The sequence below is a fragment of the Chinchilla lanigera genome, unplaced genomic scaffold, assembly GCF_000276665.1.
Source record: "Chinchilla lanigera isolate Chin_1 unplaced genomic scaffold, ChiLan1.0 scaffold00044, whole genome shotgun sequence".
Taxonomy (NCBI): Eukaryota; Metazoa; Chordata; class Mammalia; order Rodentia; family Chinchillidae; genus Chinchilla; species Chinchilla lanigera.
In genome coordinates, this window is record NW_004955445.1 from 7761741 (window position 1) to 7779200 (window position 17460).

The 17460-nt window shown below is 49.7% G+C and overlaps 1 protein-coding gene across 3 annotated transcripts in view; it reads right to left on the reverse strand.

The window, feature by feature from the left end:
* Positions 1 to 17460, reverse strand: part of Ptpn1 (protein tyrosine phosphatase, non-receptor type 1) — a 64917-nt gene that overhangs the window by 7428 nt on the left and 40029 nt on the right. For all 3 annotated transcript variants that reach the window (XM_005392315.2, XM_005392314.2, XM_005392316.2), the window contains 4 exons: positions 12071 to 12161; positions 9069 to 9169; positions 6070 to 6168; positions 416 to 553 (listed from right to left, as the gene is read on the reverse strand). In XM_005392315.2, the coding sequence (XP_005392372.1) occupies positions 416 to 553; positions 6070 to 6168; positions 9069 to 9169; positions 12071 to 12161 (429 nt within the window). The remainder of the gene's footprint in view (positions 1 to 415; positions 554 to 6069; positions 6169 to 9068; positions 9170 to 12070; positions 12162 to 17460) is intronic.

The following is a 17460-nucleotide window of genomic DNA, read 5'->3' on the forward strand; positions in this document are numbered from 1 at the left end:
TCCTCTAGTGGCAGGACGCAGCTGGTGTTACAAATTCTTCCTACAGCAAATAAACCCAACAGCTCGCCTGGAACACCGCCACCAGCCAGTGAAGGGGAGTGAGCCCGGGAGAGGCTCCTTCCTTGCATCAGTGGGCCAGAGAATGGCCGCACGCTCTGCTGGCACTTAACCTGCAGGCCACCACTTCATCCTTCCCGCCACAGTCGCCCAGGCAGGACTGAGCATTTTTACTGGAGAAACTGCCTTTACTGGAGAGCTCTGCAGGGGAGGAGGCAGTCACGACCTCCGGCACCCTGCTCACGTGAGGTGAGCTCTGTTTACCAAGGTGCCGAAACCACCTCTGTGCAGGGTGCAAGAGGGGCATCACCCGAAGGGGGGGGCGCTACCCAACAGCACCTGCCAACGGCACACTTACTGTAGGGTTTTCCAGTTCTAGCTGTCGTACTGTGTAATACGACTTGACGTCTTCCGAGATCAAGGTTAATTTCAAATTTGTGTCATCAAAGACCATCTCCTTCTTTTCTTTTTGTGGCCAGTACTGTGCACATTTTACCTAAGGGAGGAAATAACACCGGGTTATTGTAAGCAACTGTTTTCTTCAGACAGGGGCTTGCAGCACATTCCGTGAGCTTGATGACTGCGTGAAGCCCCGAGGTTGAGTGTGGAGGACACGGTCAGCACAGGCGCTGCCTCTCCGGACAGCGGGAGGGTTGTGAGGATGCTGATCAGACTGCTGTCATTTCCCGCCCGGCAGCTCCTGGTTTTCCAACAGCAGTGGGGCACCGCTGGGCTCCAGCGCACCAGCTACGAGAGAGGCCCGTCTGCGCAAAAGGTTTTGCTTCGCACAAGTGCCTTTCTGTAGCCATTTCACCCGTTAGCAAGGCCGGATGGAGCTGCCAGCAGAGCAGATACCTCACCCTGGGAAGAAACCTACAGGCAAGGAAAACGGGGCTGAAGAGACCGCTGGCAGAACACCTCTCAAAGGCTGAAGGGCGGGATCGGACGCAAAGTAATTCAGGGCCTCCTAGAGGGGCCTGGGCTCAACCTTTCATTTCAGCTTAGTTTAGTTCATAAAAATACTTCTGATGCTTTCCTTTGATAATTTCAGAAATTACTTAATGATCCTGATTTAAATGTAGATCATTAAGGCTTTCTTTAGTTTTGTTTTGTTTTGTTTTTTTTGTTTTTTTTTCTGGTACCGGGAACCGAACTCACGACCTCGCGCTTGCCAGGCAGGTGCTGGGCCGCTAAGCTAAATCCCCAGCCCCTTTTAAGGCTTTCTTTAAAATAAGCACTCCCCAAGCTTCGTTGGAAATTTAAGGAAGGGCCTGGACTCACATTTAGTGGCATCTTTACATGAACGAGACCTTTTGCTACACAGACATTTTACATGAGGTGATCATGCTGGACAACACAGCAGGAACAACACCCCTATTCTGGGGCCAGACTGCTGACTCCTTCTGAAAGTCCCAGGGCAAAGGGGAAACATAGCTCGTGGACAGAGCTATGCAGCCAGGCTCCCAGCACGACTGACAAGGAGCCCAGACGGGTGAAACCGAAGAGGTCAGCAAGTGTGTACGTGCAGGCAGCGCTCTGGTGAATGACACTTGTAACTCACATGCCCTGACCCACCGGCTACCCCGCTGGGGCAGAGGATGACGCGCGTGAAGGAAGCTGCTTCACGGCCAGCACTGCTTCGTGGCCAGACCCAGCAATGACAAGGCGGACGGTGCGAATGTTCAGGGGGAAATGCTGCAGCTGTGCCATGGGAACAGAGGAGGGAGATGTTCTAGGCTGGCCCAAGTTATAAGAAAGAGAGGTGAGGGGGAGCGGTGAGGAGCAGGCAGGCCGGAGGGTTCCAAGGACGGCCTGGGGAGTGACTGATGATCCAGGCTCAGGGCAGCAGCAGGAGACGGGGCCTGTGGAAGTCCCTGGTGTAGCCAAGGCCACAATGTGCCCAGGAACTTGCCCCACTATCTGGGGACAAAGGAGGAGGGAGGCAGCGCTTGAGGAAGGTGAAGCCAGAACCACAGATGCCTCCTGGTCCTGCTCCACTGAGGCTGGAAGTTACCCCCAAACAAAACTAAAGCAAACAGCACAAAGCGAGAGAAACTAATGAAGAAATGCCTGGGTGTGACACCCGTGTAGCAGCGTACTTCACGGCGCCAGGATGGATGCCAACAGGGCTTGCTCCAGGGCCCAGATGCCACTCTGTCTGAAAGCTTGGCCAGTTCCACCCGCGTCACTTCCCTACAATGACGATGGGCCGCCACAGAGGAGCCTCTGGGATGGGGCCCACCTGTCACCATGGAAGCAATGTCACCAGTCAGGAACAGAGGCATGTACTGTATGCCAAGGTCCCTTGGAGCCAGAGTGCCAGGGGCAGCCGAGAACAGGATCTCAGAAGAACTGGAAAGGATGCACTTGTTCCCATAGACTTTCTAATGCTTCACGACTCCAGAAAAAGAGTCTGACCCCACGGGCTCATGGGCACCTGTGCTGAAGTGGGTGCCCACCTGGGAGCAGAGAAAGAGGGGAGCAAAATGCAGGATACGGCCATCGCTACAGAGGAGGCTGGCACATCTCTCCTCATGAGCAGGGCAGCAAGCCTTCATTTAAGTCTCGCTTCTCTATGCCAAGCACTCACCCTCAGAAGCAAATGGAAAGCTTAATCTTGTAATCTGGGTCAAAACTAAGATTACGGAGAAACTGTGGCATAAACCAAGCACCCACCACTCAATATTTAATTTTAAGAACTTCCTGGGCATGGTGGCATAAGCCTATAATCCCAGCTATTTGAAAAGCTGAGGCAGAAATATGGTTAAGTTCAAGGCAGCCTGTGCCATTCAGGGAGCCCCTGACTCAAAATAAAAACAATACAAAGGAAGCCGAAGATCACTATTTCGTCGCCCTATCACACCAACACACAGCAACTAGAGCGGGAGCCCGGCCTTTATTAGAAAGCAGCCCATGGGGCTGAGAGTGGAGCCTGGTGGGAGACTGCGAGACAGCGATGCCTCTCCAGGACTCTCTCTTGATGCACCCTAGAAAGGACTGTGGCAATGCCAACATACTGGTGTCACCAGAGTGCTGTGTCCACCATGAAGTCGGATGTTAGCAAGAGTTCCCCGGGGCCTTTCAAAGCAAACAGCTAGGCGATCTGAAGAAAAACCCATGCAGGTTATCTGCATGACCTGAGATGGATGATTTGGCTGCCCCAAAGAATTAACACAGAGAACTCAGTGGGCAGAGTCTGAGAGATGTGTGAAGCCTGAAGTGCCTCACGCTAACCCAAAATGCAGTGTCCTGGGCATGAAAGCACCAGGACTCCAATGGGCCACGTGCTGGAATGGCAAATTAAAGTGGCCTGGAGGACTTTCCCTGCGCAAACACCTCCAACCCTTACACACAAGCACACTCCATGTTGACACATCTGAAGTCAATTTTAAAACTGAAGCAACGAAAGCTTGGGGCATTTGGATGACCCCAAGCTAACACACACAATCCCCTGCACACCCGGTAACAGGCAGGTTTGCCAAAAGCAAGAGCGGCCATCCTGCACTATTTGGTGAAGGAAGGAAACCAGAGAGCAATGTGCGTCCAAGGGAACTCTCAGGGTGAGCCGCTTTTACCACAGGCTGTGGGGAGGCAAGGAGCAGTGCTTGCTGCCGCTCCCCGCGTCCCTCCTGGCTGCCCCTTGGGGGTGAGAATGCTGACGCAGAATTGAAAATGTTGATACCAAAGAAACTTTAAGACTCTCAAACCATACACTGCTTTTCACACCAATCTGAATGCTTGAAAGGCCCCAGCGCAGAGGAATAGGCACCAAGGAAAACAAGAACTACTGCCCCCGCTTCACAGTGAACTGCAGTAGGCCCATCAGCCACGGCTTTCGACGGTCGACACAGGAAGCCCGGGGAAAGCCTGGGAGAGTGGCTCCGTGGCCTACTGACGGTGAGCCATGGGTGGGAGACAAAGCAGCAGGGCCTGCTGACGAACGCGCACTGCACAACGGTTGCTACCGCCAACTGTGTGCTGACAGCCAAGAGGCACTACTGGAGCTTCTAGCAACAAACAAATTAGAAAAGAAAAGGCAAATCCCGCATCTGATGGTTTCTGAATAAATATTTTGGCTTTAAATTTCCAGCCCTCAATATCATCTAGAGCAGGACGCTGCACAAAGGGACCGAAGGCTCCCCCAGGGGACAGTGGACAAAGTGTGGAGCTGTGGAGACGTGTGGTGGTTGGCTCTGGGGCTGGGGTACGACTGGTGGGCAGTGGCCAGCGATGCTGCCGAAGGTCCCGCAGAACGCAGTGGACCGAGTCCAAACGTGACGTCCAGAGACAAATGCGCCGTCTCCACACCACACACAGCAAATTCCCCTGCAGAGAAAGTGTGGGCTGTGGGACCCTAACGGTTCGTGCCTTTATTCATAACTGCTGACGGCACTGGGAAACAACAGGGGCTGTTTCACATCTGCAACTTTACATTTTACTAATCAAGCCACAGACGGAGAGAAAATACTGAAAAGTCACTTGCACTGAAAAAGTATTTCCTAAAGTGAGAAGCATCGTTTCCTCCACTGAACACGGAGGCAGACTCCGTATCTGTTCCCACGCAACGTGTGCAACACACACGTTCGTGTTTTACACCACGGGAAGGGGCAAGGCACGGCAACACTCCGGAGCGTGGCCTCCCATGCGCACTGTCCGGGAGGGCTGCTTCTGCGAGTGACTGGGAAGGAAGCAGCTTTGCGGCCAGTGCTTCAAGCCCTCTCTGCGAAGTTCCCTCTGATGTGCTCCTTCTTCGCACTTGTACTTTTCATTCTCTGGGCCATGCCTGGGTTTCCTTCAGGGGCGGCTTCTCTGGAGCCCTCTTGCTCTGGCAGACCCAAGGCAGCCGGGACTGCGGAGTGAACCGTGCCCCGCCCGGCCCTGGAGAGCACAACAGATCTGGCGAGCCCCAGGGACACCCAGTTCTCTGCTCCAGCCCACACTTCCTGATCGGGCCCCACAGTCCTCACAGCATCTTCCCCGGGGCTCTACCCCTGAAGCTGGAAACCCCTGACGTGCTAGCAGAGCCCAGGGAGGGATAAGGAGCTGCTGTGGCTGCTGAACACCGGCCTTGGGCCCTGCCCACAAAGTCGCTCTTACAGAAGAGAGAAGCGTCAAGGAGCAAACACAGGAGGGACAGGGGCGAAGGAGAGAAGGGCCGGGGGACTGACTGCAGCAACCTGGGGTGACACGGACGTGAGACAGAGGTGGGCACTGTGATGTACTCCTGGCCCAGGGGAGAGGTGAAAAAAGAAAGCCTGTCCCTGCTGGAGTCTGGAGCCTCACGGAGGGTGGGTAAGCAGGGCCAGACAAGCACGCTTCTACAAGCCACACCACACACTGTCCTTCCAGGAGAGAGTGAGAAAGGCCGCTCTAGAAGTGGGGGGCAGAATGGACAGAGGGTGGCAAGCAGAGAAGCAGGAGGTGACCACAGGGAGAGCGCAGAGGGGCATATCTAAGAGTCGCAAAGAACTCAAAATGATACAGCACCTGACGGGCACCATTTGCACAGCAGACGATACTCCTCGTGAGGCAGCGTGGAGGAAATCTGCGCACCTGGCGGCCAGCCGCTCCCACAGCCGCACAGAGCGACCTCTGTACGTCCACAGGAGTCACACGATGACAAGCCAGAAAGGTGGGTACAGTGAAGACGGACACACTAGAACAGTGCCTTTCAAGAACAACTATGTTGAGCCAACTGCCTGATACAGTGACTTCCGCGCAGGAAGCACGGCAGAGAATGGCACAGAATGACCGCAGCAAGCTCTGCAGAGCCTGATGCAGGGGCCCGGGTAATGAGTCGAGGGCAAGCTTACCTTTTTCACCTTTATTCACTTCATTGCCTTGCTTGCAACAAATCTGTATTTGTATACTGTTTCTTTAATTTTTTTAAGTTAAAAAAATACCGCAGGAGAGTAGTACAGAAGCAATAAGAAAATATGGCAACTTGGATAAAAACATAACTCTATGGGCCAGCAAACAGCGAGGGCAAGAGGAAACCAGGGTACAACTTACCGACCCTTTCTCTATCACTCGGTTGAGCATGACCACGCCCCTGCTCTTCTGCTCCCACACCATCTCCCAGAAGTGCCCGCATGTGTTGGGCAGAGGGCCCTGCAAACACAAATTATACGGTGTGTGACACTGGAGGCACAATCACTGGTGCGCGCTCACCTTTGGCGGTTGCCAGGTGACAAGAGTCCCGAGTCATCATCAGCTCAGGCGCAGTGCCGGTCTCTCCCTGCCTAGTGAGCAGCAGCAGCCGTTCTAAGGTCTCCCACACAGTGGCCGGCCATTCTCGCCACTTCTGCGTCCCCAGGTGGGCAGCTGGCTGTGGGGCTCCCCTCCCTAAAGGCAGGTGGAACGTGGGACACCACAACTGGGAGCAGGGCAGTGGGAGGACTGGGCAGTGACCAATCACTAATCAGTCATCTTGCCATCTCAGGCAAGTGGTTTTGCCTCTCCATGCCTCGATTTCCCCATCTGTCTCACTCGACTAAAAATAATACCTCTTCATAGGGTTGTGAAAATTTAACTATATTCATACCTGTGAAGGACTCGGTGCAGCCCCTGGGATGCAAGCACCCAATACAGTGTGAGCTACTGTTCTTACTACTAACGATGGACCTGACTGCAGACAGCCTTCGTCCTCGGACCGAGGATCTAAGAGATGCGGACACACAAATGGTTGTTCAGGTGGCCCAAGGGCGTCGGTGTCACTGGGGAATGGCGGGTGCTTGGTGAGGAGCTGCCTGTCTAACTCCAGCCCGGCAGGTGTTTCCTGGACACACAGTGTGGACGCCTTGAGTCCCTCCCAGTGTGAGCACTGCCTGGGAAGGACGTCACTGGTCACCTCCCGCGCCCTGCGGTTCGGGGCTTGTCACTGCCTCGGGCCAGCACCACTTCTAGAATGGTTTCCGTTCTCACCCTCAGTCTTCGCACTTTCTCTCTGCGCTCCGCACACTTTCCTTGACCGCCACAGCCTGCAGTACCCTCTCGCTTCTTCCTGGACCCCGCGCAGATCAGCTACCTCAACCACACAGGTCCCATCTGTGTCTGAGTAAGTGCCACAGGGACTCAGACAACAGTGACCACAAACATGGCAAAAGGAAAGACAGTCTCGGCAGGTGCAAGTCACGTGGCACCTTGCTGGCCACCTGGGCTTCTCATCCTCCAGCCTTAGCAAGAAGACCCCAGTTGCCAGGCCCTGCACAGCTGCAGCTCTCCAGGCTCTTGGTTACTCACCTCTTACCCTCTGTCCCGACACTGCCCAGTTTAAAAGGAGCCTGAAGGGTTACACCCAGCTGAGACCTGAAAGATGCGCACCTACTTGCTGACACTTCCTGGGGGAGGTGCGGGACGGCACCTACAACCTTACTCGTTTACAAAATGAGAATACAGACTCGTGTTATTTGCGTAATGAACAACACTGAAACTAAAAAACAGGAAGGGTTTTGTTGGTTTAGTGGCTTAGAAAACATCTCAGTCATCTGGTCTATAACTGTTATCTTGGGGCCAGACTGCTGATTCCTTCTGAAAATCCCAGGGCGAAGGGGAAACGTAAGCAGCCTCCCAACACCCATGGCACCACGTCACAAAAGGGATGGATGCCACAGGGACAGGGAGGACAGCACTGTAAGCTTCCATGTACTTTCTTAATGCTCCATTTGGTAAGATACCCTACCGTGGGTATACAGAGGGCTTCATGACCACATCAAAGCTAAATGGCTGCAATCGGGAAGAAATCTGACTTCTCTAAAAGAAGCTATTTGTGCGTCGACCTCTGCAGGCAGCTTCCTTCCGAACCCCAGCCCCAAAAGCTCACCCCTAACACCCAGAGGTGCAGAGAGACTGCCCTCCGTGCATCCGGGCTGATGCTATACACGCGGCTGGGAGGCATCTGGGTTGATCCAGGTCACGCACAGGGAAGAATCGGGATGGGGTGAGAAGGGAGTGAGGGAAGACCAGGGGGTACCCTGGGTCCAGCTGCCCGCCCAGAGCAGCCTTTGTTCAGAAAGCTTTCTGCTTCACCAGCGTTTTAATTTCCGTATGTGAAACAGAATTGTGATGTTTAACGTCACTCACAGCCTAAGCCACACATGAGACTGGTGAACCAACATGGACTTGAAAAGACAAAACTTATGAGGAAAAACAAAACAAAATACTCAAGTGTATACCAACGTATGGGTAACAAGTTACGACTAGAGAAAATTAATTAAAAATAAACTGCTTTGTCCATTTCCCCAGATGCTCATGGTCATTTGGTCTCATATCATTGTTTTATAAGAGGCTTGATTATTAAACCACTTTCATGACTTTTTTCCCCAGAAGAATGCCAAAAGCCAATATGAATTTTAAGTGCTTTTTCATGCTTGTTCATATCCTCTAGTGATGCTTATCTTTTTTCTATGCCAAAGAATGTGGCCCACAGTGAGGAATTCTTAGTGCTCTCTGGGTAGAGATGCCTGGCCTCCTGCTGCCCTCTGAGATCTGCTACCGGAAGTGCTCACCACAGAGACAAACCCTTCCAGGATCAGCCCAGGCCTCCTCTAGTCAGGGCTCTGCTGCCCCTGTCCACAGGCCTCCGTGACTCAGGGCTGCCTCCTAGATGCCCTTACTCCCGGTCACTCCTTCCTTCCTTCCTTTTCTTTTTAGAGAGAGTGTCTCGCTGTGCAGTTCAGGCTGGTCTTGGAACTCACTAGGTAGCCCAGGCTGGCCTCGAACTCACAATGATCCTCCTGCCTCAGGCTCTAGTGTGCTGGATTACAGGTGTGATTACATGCCTGGTCCCACTCACTTACTTCATACTTCCTGGAAAGTATCCGTGTTACGACCAAACTCCGTCTCTGCAGGAATTTTTTTTTCCCCCGTCTTGTTGCTGTTGCCCGTCTTGTTTTGGTTTGTTAAAAACCTGATGTCCTCACAGACATGGCAGATTTTATTCACAGTATAAACAAAAGCATTCTAGAACTTTTTAAGGTGACATTTAAAATAAATTCAGATAATCTGTTTACCTGGGTGAGAATGTAACTCCTCTGGGCTTCTTCCATTTTTATCAAACTAGCATTGATATAGTCGTTATCTTCTTGATGTAGTTTAATCCGACTATGGTCAACTGAAAGGCGAACCAGAACTCAAGGTTAATCCTTGGAGGGTCAGCGTCTCCACAGGCAAGCAGAGAAGGGGAACCCACGCCATTAAGGCATTCACACCAGCTGAGGCCTGCTGTGCTAGGTGGCAGCAGTCCTCTATGGGGGTGACTGTCATTCTCTGGAAGGCTTCCCTGAAGCGTTTGAAAGCTAACACTAAACAGCACCAGCAATAAGCCACAGTCAGCCCTGGATTAGGCCCTCCTTGGAAGTCTGTCCTTCGGCCCTGTCTTCCTGCGGTGCCCGTCACTCTCACGCACGCGGCAGACCAGCGGGGGCATCACAGGCTCTGTTCTCTGGCGCTGAACATAAACTTCCATCAGGCAAGAGGCAGAATGGCTTCAATCTTTGAAAGAGAACAAAATTCACCCCAAATTCCACCCAGTGCCCCCAGCAGGGACCTGCACAATGAGCTGGCAGCTGTGGGTGCAGCTCAATCCCAACTCTGGCCAGCAGACTGGAGAGCAAGGACCTGAGCACACAGCAGCAGACCCACCTTGAGCTCCTTTACACAGTGCTTCTGTTCCTTTTAAACTCAAATATAATGACCTTAAATGACTCTAAATCTTTCAAATGTCACCAGTAAAGACATTTAAAAGAGAATTTACATGTTCTGGGAAAAAAAAAAAACCCAAAACACCGAATGTATATAAATGTAACTTTGAGATTAGTTTTTTGAAATACATTTCATTTGGAAGTTGTACACCAGATTATTTAAAAACCAAAACCACTTTTTCTCTCATCACTACTTTGTCACAAAGCAGTGGTCCCTGAAAGCTGCTGGCTAACAAGAGCAGGTGGGCACTACCACCTGTGGCATGAAACAAAGGCCGGTGGACTCGGATGACCTCCCAGAAACAGCACCTCCCCCCTGAGGCCGGGAAAAGGACGAGTCACTGGGAATCCGTGGTGTGGGACTTTTGCTCCTAGCGCAAAGAGACTATTTTTTTTTAAATGAGCTGCTCTTGAGTACTATTTCTCACCATGGAGGGCTAACAGAAACTGAGACTCTTGGGTGATTTCTAAGTGTATCATCACGATAAAAAAAAATTTAAAAAAATTCATGTGACCAGAACTGGTGTGTTCAGTGGGTTCAAACAGCACCGGAGACCTTGGGCAAACCGTTGTCCTCTGGGCCTTGTCTCCTCACCTGCCAAAGGCAAGGGAAGCGGAAGGCTGTGGGAAGGGCCAGCGAGCGCTCTGCACAGAACCCAGCAGCAGGCACAAGGCCAAGAGCTGCTGTCGTCACCGTGGGCACCGGGAACTGGGGAGCAGGTGACCTCTGACCTAGAGCTGTTCTCTCCTTTCCCTCACAACATGAACGGCGAATCATCTTTTTCACTGGAAGTTGTGGGTGGGAGAGGAACAAAAAGTATGAGGAATGAGACTGAGGTGAAAATGTTGGAGATTGTTTCTGAGGAAGAATATTTTAAATGCTGTAAAAGTAAAACTGGCTCCGAAACTATTTAGGTGAGAAATTGTTAAAAACACAGCAGAGGAGTATTGCAGTCAGTGCTACGCCTCAGTTCAGAAAAGCACAGCGACAGCGAGCAACCTGGGAATCCCGGTGCCGCGCTGTGTGAAAGAGGCAAACGGCGACCGTTCTGTCACATGCACATCTGCAGGCACAAGTTTCCAGCCAGGACTTCATGGTAGAATCACCCAGGATTTTTATTTTTGTTGCTGTTTTTAAACTAAACTAGGCACTTCAGCCTAGACACGTTAAGTCAAGGGCACCAGGCGCTGGTGGCAGTCCAGCGTCGCCTGAGCACCCGGTACTGCACTTCAGATGTCCTGGCGGCCAATATTTACCGCGCACTTACTACATCTGGGCTATGTGCCTGTGCTGCTTCATTTCATCGGCACACACTCCTGGGAGGTGCAACTCCTGCTTTACACACAACAGGGGGAGGGAACAATTTGTCCAAAGCCACACAGTGGGGCTGGGGATTTAGCTCAGTGGCACAGCGCCAGCCTGGCAAGCTCAAGGTAGTGAGTTCGAGTGCCGGTACTGGAAAAAAACAAAACAAAACAAAGCCAAACAAAGCCACACAGTTCTAAGGGGCCAAAGTGAGATGTAAACTCAGGCAAGGAACCATGGTGGCAGGCCATAAGGCACAGGTCATAAGGCACAGACATCCATTTTAACATCCCGCAGGAATCTGAGCAAATGCCACAGAGATGTCGCAGCCTCTGTCCTGACTCTTGTCTACCAGCCCTAGAGGGGGGTTCAAAAGGCTTCTGTAGCCTAGTGGATATGATAAAGCTCGGGCCCTGAACTCAGCTCACGGTTTTTGTGTGTCACACGAATTCTAACACATTCAGCTATTTACTTTCAAGATCCTGGAGCCAATCCTCAGAAGGCAGGAGGCTGAGGCAACAGGCGCACTGGCAGTCACAGAAGTGAGTGCCGTCACAGCGAAGGACAGAGTGGGCAGGGGTGGCAGGGAAGGGGTGTGTCTGCTGGAGGGGTGACAGCTCCAACTCTGCGTCCCTGTGTGGGGCATCGCCAAGGTTCAACACAGCGCTGGGGGCTAAGAATATATGGCTGAGTCACCAAGGAAAGGTTGCATTGGCCTGCTACGCTCTGCTTCAGCTGGTAGGAAAATGACTCATCACAAAATAGTCAAAGCTAAAAAAAATGCTTTGAACTTTGCTGAATTTTCCACAAACTGAAACCTTACCTTTTCTACAATGGTGGAAAAAGGAACTATTACTGTAAGTCTCTAATGCCCACGTACAGGAACCGATCAAGTCATGAATCTCTGAACGGCTGTGCGCTTATCTGGCCCCCAGGGTGAAGGACGTCTGGGTGGAGAGGGCCTGTAGGGAGCAGAGCGAACCCCGGAGGCTGCGCGGATACTTACAGGGACTGACATCTCGGTACCTGTTTCGGTTTTTGTTCTTGGGAAGCTTAGCCACTCTACAGGGGAAGTCACTGGCCTCATGTCGGATGTCCTACAAGAGAGGATAAAGAGTTCTCTTTTTAAATCCCCGGCATCAGGAACCCATCCAGCCACTCAACTGCACGTGGGCTTTCTGCCAGGCAGTACGGGCAGAAACAGACACCCAAAAGGGCCAGGCGGTGCGGAGAGGGAAAGGTGACTGCTCGGAGATGTGCACAAGGGAGGGAGGCAAAGGAGGAACAACCGAAGGCTGGGGCAGAGGCCGTGGCGCAGGATGGAGCTGGGCACGCGAGGAAGGAGGCAGACAGCAGGGGGGGCGGTTCAGCTGGGAGCACCCGCCTGGCAGAGGCGAGGGGGCTGTGGAGCTGTCACAAGCCAGGAACAGTGAGTGGGCAGCAGGAGGAACGACAGACGGCGGGAGGACATGGGTGGGCAGGCCCGATCTTGAAGCACCTGGAATGCCTGGCCTGAGAGCTCCAACTGGAACTTTTTAAAGGGACGTTTATGCCAACAAACTACCCAACTGCTCTCCCAGGAGGGAGACAAACCCCACCACCCCAGACACACAGAAGTCCCGTGCCAGGAGAGACACACACGCCTGCCTCTGCTCTCCTGGAACACCACTGCGCTCCTGGCACACAATCCCTACCCGAGATCTGTTCTTGCTGTCATAAGACCGCACACACAGCAGAGGGGAATGTACTTACCGACACTACACTGTACGTCTAAAAATGGTTACAGTGGTAAATTTTATGTTTTATAAATCTTACACAACTTAAAAAAAAAAAAAGACAAATCCATAAGGGGAGAAGAGACAACAGTAACGGGATTCTGGAGGCCGGAAATCAGGCTGCTTAGTGGTTTGGCAGGCCAGTTCCAACTAGCAGAGGGAAAGCCAAGAACTGCCCCACACGTGCACCCCAGAGTCCTCACGGGGCGCCTGAAGCAGTGCCGTCATGGAAGGAGGGGTGGGGTTCTCTGTGGGTGTGTGGAGCTGAGAAGAGCCAGATGCCACCCCCTAACACCAACTGCTCAGCCAACTCACACTTCTGCAGAAATCCGGAGATGTACTCTTTGGAAAAAGTAAATCAGAAGGTCTCTGGACTGGAGCTAGATTGGCACAGTGGAAAGTGTAAATTCTCCACCCCAAAACAGGGTGCAAATGACCGCTACGTACATGCTGAGCACTGGGACTCCGGCCTTGATGAGTGAGCCTCATCAAGTTCTCACTGCGGGCAGCTCAACCCGCCCACCTCAAGGCAGGAGCACGGCCAGCCGTCTGACCAGACAAGAGGAAAGACAAATACACTATCACCAGGGTGTGGAACTCCTAGCCACTTCGAGGCCCTTGACCTGCACGGTGTTGCCAGGCCTCTCTCACCTGCTTGGGGCTCTTCACCTGCAGGAGAGGCCATAGGCTCATCTTCTCCATCCTATGCAAGCACCACAGAAGACAGGAAAATCAAACAGAAAAACCCAAACCGGAGAAAAGCCCCTTGGAGGAAAAACTGCACAGAAGAGGAAGATTTAAAAGACGTATTACTAATACACACCCAGAAGAAAGACAAAATCTTGTATCTATAAACTAAAGACAAAATGCTACAGAAGAGAAACAAACATCTCTTGAAGCTTCAGACAGCAAAAAACGACAAGTTCAGCTAAACAGTCAGATAAAAGTAGAAGAAATCCCCCCTCAAGAGTAAAGCCCAATATAAACAAACAAACCAAAATAAAAATACAAGGAAAGAAAACATCAAAAACTGATTCAAGGCAATCTTTCAGACCGTCAAGTGCCATCACACTGATAAGCATGCACAAAGAGAACATTCTGTGTTTCTGTGATGACATCACTTTCAAAGGAAAAGGTGACTAGGATGGTTTCTGGCTTTTAAGACCTGCACTGAACACTGGCCAGCAAGGGACCAATGCCTTCAAGATTCCGAAGAAAAATGAGTTCCAGACTGGAGTCCTACACCCTGCCCAACAGTCACCAAGTGAGAAGGGACAATGAAAACACTTCCTGCCACACGCAGTCTCACGAACTCTACCACCCGTGCTCCCTTTCTTTTCTTTTTTTTTGGTACCAGGAATGGAACTCAGGACCTTGCGCTTGCCAGGCAGGCTCTGTGCCACTGAGCTATAGCCGCGCTCCCTTTCCTCTGCATGTCTTTCATCTGAGTGAAAGAATACACCAGGTTGTAGAAGAAGCCAAGGGAACTTCTACAAAATTTGAGGAACTTCTCAGGTTCTTGCCAGTGTGACTCCAGAGATCAGCGTCAGCAACGAGCCTCCTTCCCCAGACTAACTGCTAGTGAGAAGACCTGAAGTTCAAGGAGGGGATTCTAATCTAGAAGAGCAAAGGGGGTGTTGGGAGGACAGCTCGGTGTGGCAGGGCTACGGGCTCAGATGGGTGGAGGCTGTCTGCGTGAAAAGGCCGAACCTGGCACACGCTCGCACTCTGGCCAGCATGCCAGCCTCCAGCCACCGGCCAGGAGAGAGAGGTGAAGAGGTGCTCTGCAGGCGGGGCACGCACACCGGATTCGGAAGACTTGGCTCCACAAGAAGACAGTGAAATTGTCAAGGATCTCAAATATTGGTATCTGTCAAAGTAACAATGTGAACAAATCAAGTTAAATAAGATACAGTATTAATTTATCTTTCTTTTTACTCTACTGTGGCCACTAGAAAAGGCGAGATTACGTATGTGTTATATTATATATATTTTCTAGACAGTGCACACTAACTTGGTAGAAAATTGCTCTAAGAGGCTTACAAGAAGGTAGGAAAAGAATTATAAACAGGTCTACAGAAACCCGCACAAAGGAGAAAAGGCAGTTATTAAGAGGGAAAAATTCTAAAACAGAAACAGTGCGTTATCTGGGACTGTATACGAGCAAGTAAACAATGACCACTGATTCAATCAGAAAGCACAGAGGAACTGGGGGAGGGAGCTGCAGGGAGGATAAGCAAAGGGGATGGCTGTTGCAGCAAATGAAATCTATTACTTAATCCATAAATGTTTAAATGAATGAATCAAAAGCTAGGCATTTCTCTGGAAACATGGATATACAAAAGCTGGAATGAGCATCTCTTTAGGAAGATGGGTGTCTGTGAGGAGCAGCTTCGGGAAACAGCCTGATGCGGGGGGAGGCTGCAAAACAGCTGGATTTTACTGTAACACAGTTTTGAAATTCTTGGACTTCTTGAGCCCTGTGGATATTCAGCTCAGATTAAATAGAGAAATATAGAGTGCCTGCATTCTGCTAGTCTACTTATTTATTTATAAAAGTATAAAACGGCAGGCAAGAGTTTTGACTCATTAGAAACTAGCTAATAACTTAAAAAGCACATCAGCATCAACTACCTGAGGTCACACAAACTAACCCAGCAGTAAAGACATTTATGCCTTCATTTATGGGCGAAGGGAAGTATTCAGGGAAATGCAGTAAACACAGCACAGAAAGATAGAGTCTTCAATATTTTGTTGCTTGTTATTGGAAGCACTGAGCAATAGGTAGATTGTTCCTCCACAGGGAACAGTCTGGTGCGCCTGGATGAAGGTGGAAGATGGAAGAAACCCACCTCGACACGAGCAACCTCCAGGTGCACCAGTGTGTGCTCTCAGCACAGAAGGCTGAAATGCCCGGCAGAGCTGCAGCTGATTCCATCTAGCCAGAGGGAAAATTAGCATGTGTTTTTCTTGGGGGGTGGGAGGACACTTTGGAGATGTCATTTAATAAAGATCCGGGGCAAGTAAGAGGTATTCATATAATATTAATTTTAAAATAATATTTTAAATCCCAGCAAGCTCCCAGTGCTCCCCTCCCCGTCAGTGCAAACCCTGCCCCTGCTGCCCCCACAGGCGAACACTGATCTGGTTTGTGGCCTTCTCATTTTTCACACGCCATATACCCTACTGAGTCTATTTTCACAAAGCTGTTCTTATACTGATTATGTGGGGAATGCCCTTCTTTCCTACAGATAAAGTTAATAAACTGTGTCTTCTCTCTTTTTCCTCGACCAGCTCAGCTAGAGATTAATCAGTTTTACTGATCTTTGTCAGTTGATTTTCCTCTGTTTATCTGTTTTGTATTTTATAGATTTCTACTCATATCTTTATTATTTGCTCCCTTCTTATGTGCAGATTTCACTGGATATTTTCTAATCTCTCAAGATAAAAGTTAGATATCAGAAGTTTGTTCTTTACTAAGTGTAAACATTTAATACTGTAAGTTTGCCTCAAACATTGCTTTAGCTGCATCCTACCAGTTGATTTCCATTCAGTTCAAAACATATTCTAATCTTTTGTGGCTTCACTAAGAAAAGATTTAACTAATCTTTCTAAATGAAGTGTGTTGTTTAATTTCTAAGAGTTTGGAAGATTCTCCAGATAATGTGATTGATTTCTAATTTAACTCTGCTGGGGTTATAAAATGTTATCTGCTCAGAGTCATCCTTTAAAATTTATTAACACTTCTATAAACCTAGAAGTGCTCTAAATGTAAAATCTGTAAGTATTTTTTATTGAGACAGGTTTTTGATACACAAATGGTCTATCTTTAAACATTGCACATGCATGTAAAAAAAGTTTGTTTGGAATGCTTTCTAAATGTAAGGTTAAACAGGATGATGGCCTTAAACCTACTATATCTTACCAACTGATTGTTTTATCAATTGCATGATGAAATCCATTTAATTATAAATGTCAGGCTCTCCTTCCAGTAGTTCTATTGGTTTTTGCTCATTTACTTGTAAGTTCTGTTGTGAGGTACGTAAGTAGTTAGGATTGTATGTCTTCCTCATGAACTGATCCTCTCTCATCCCTTTATCTCTGGTACTACCCTTTACTTTAAAAGTCTACTTCCATAGTAATATAGCTGCCCAGCTTTCTCTTGATTAGCGTGTGTCTGATTTATCTTTCTGTATACTTAGACGTAACTTACAAATTACTTTCAAAGTGAAATTCTCACAGATGGCATATAGTTGGGTCATGCTTCTGAAGTCTAATTTTATAATCTTTGTATAATCTCCTGCATTTAACGTAGTAATTGACATGGCTGGATTTAAATCTACCATTTTTTTGTATTTGGCCCATTTGATCTTTGTTCCATTTTTTCCTGCCTTCTCCTTCTCCCGTGCTTCCATCTTATCTTCTCTGGTGGCAATTAGCTTTTTTTCTTAAATTTTTAGTGGTTCTACAGGGTTTATAACATAGATTTAACACATAATGGTCTACCTTCAAATAACAATCACACCTACCAACAACGTAAAAAAAAAATGTGTATTCTGTTCCTTCCCACTGGTCCTTTGTGCTGTTGTTATATATTTTACTTGTGTTATAAATGCCACAA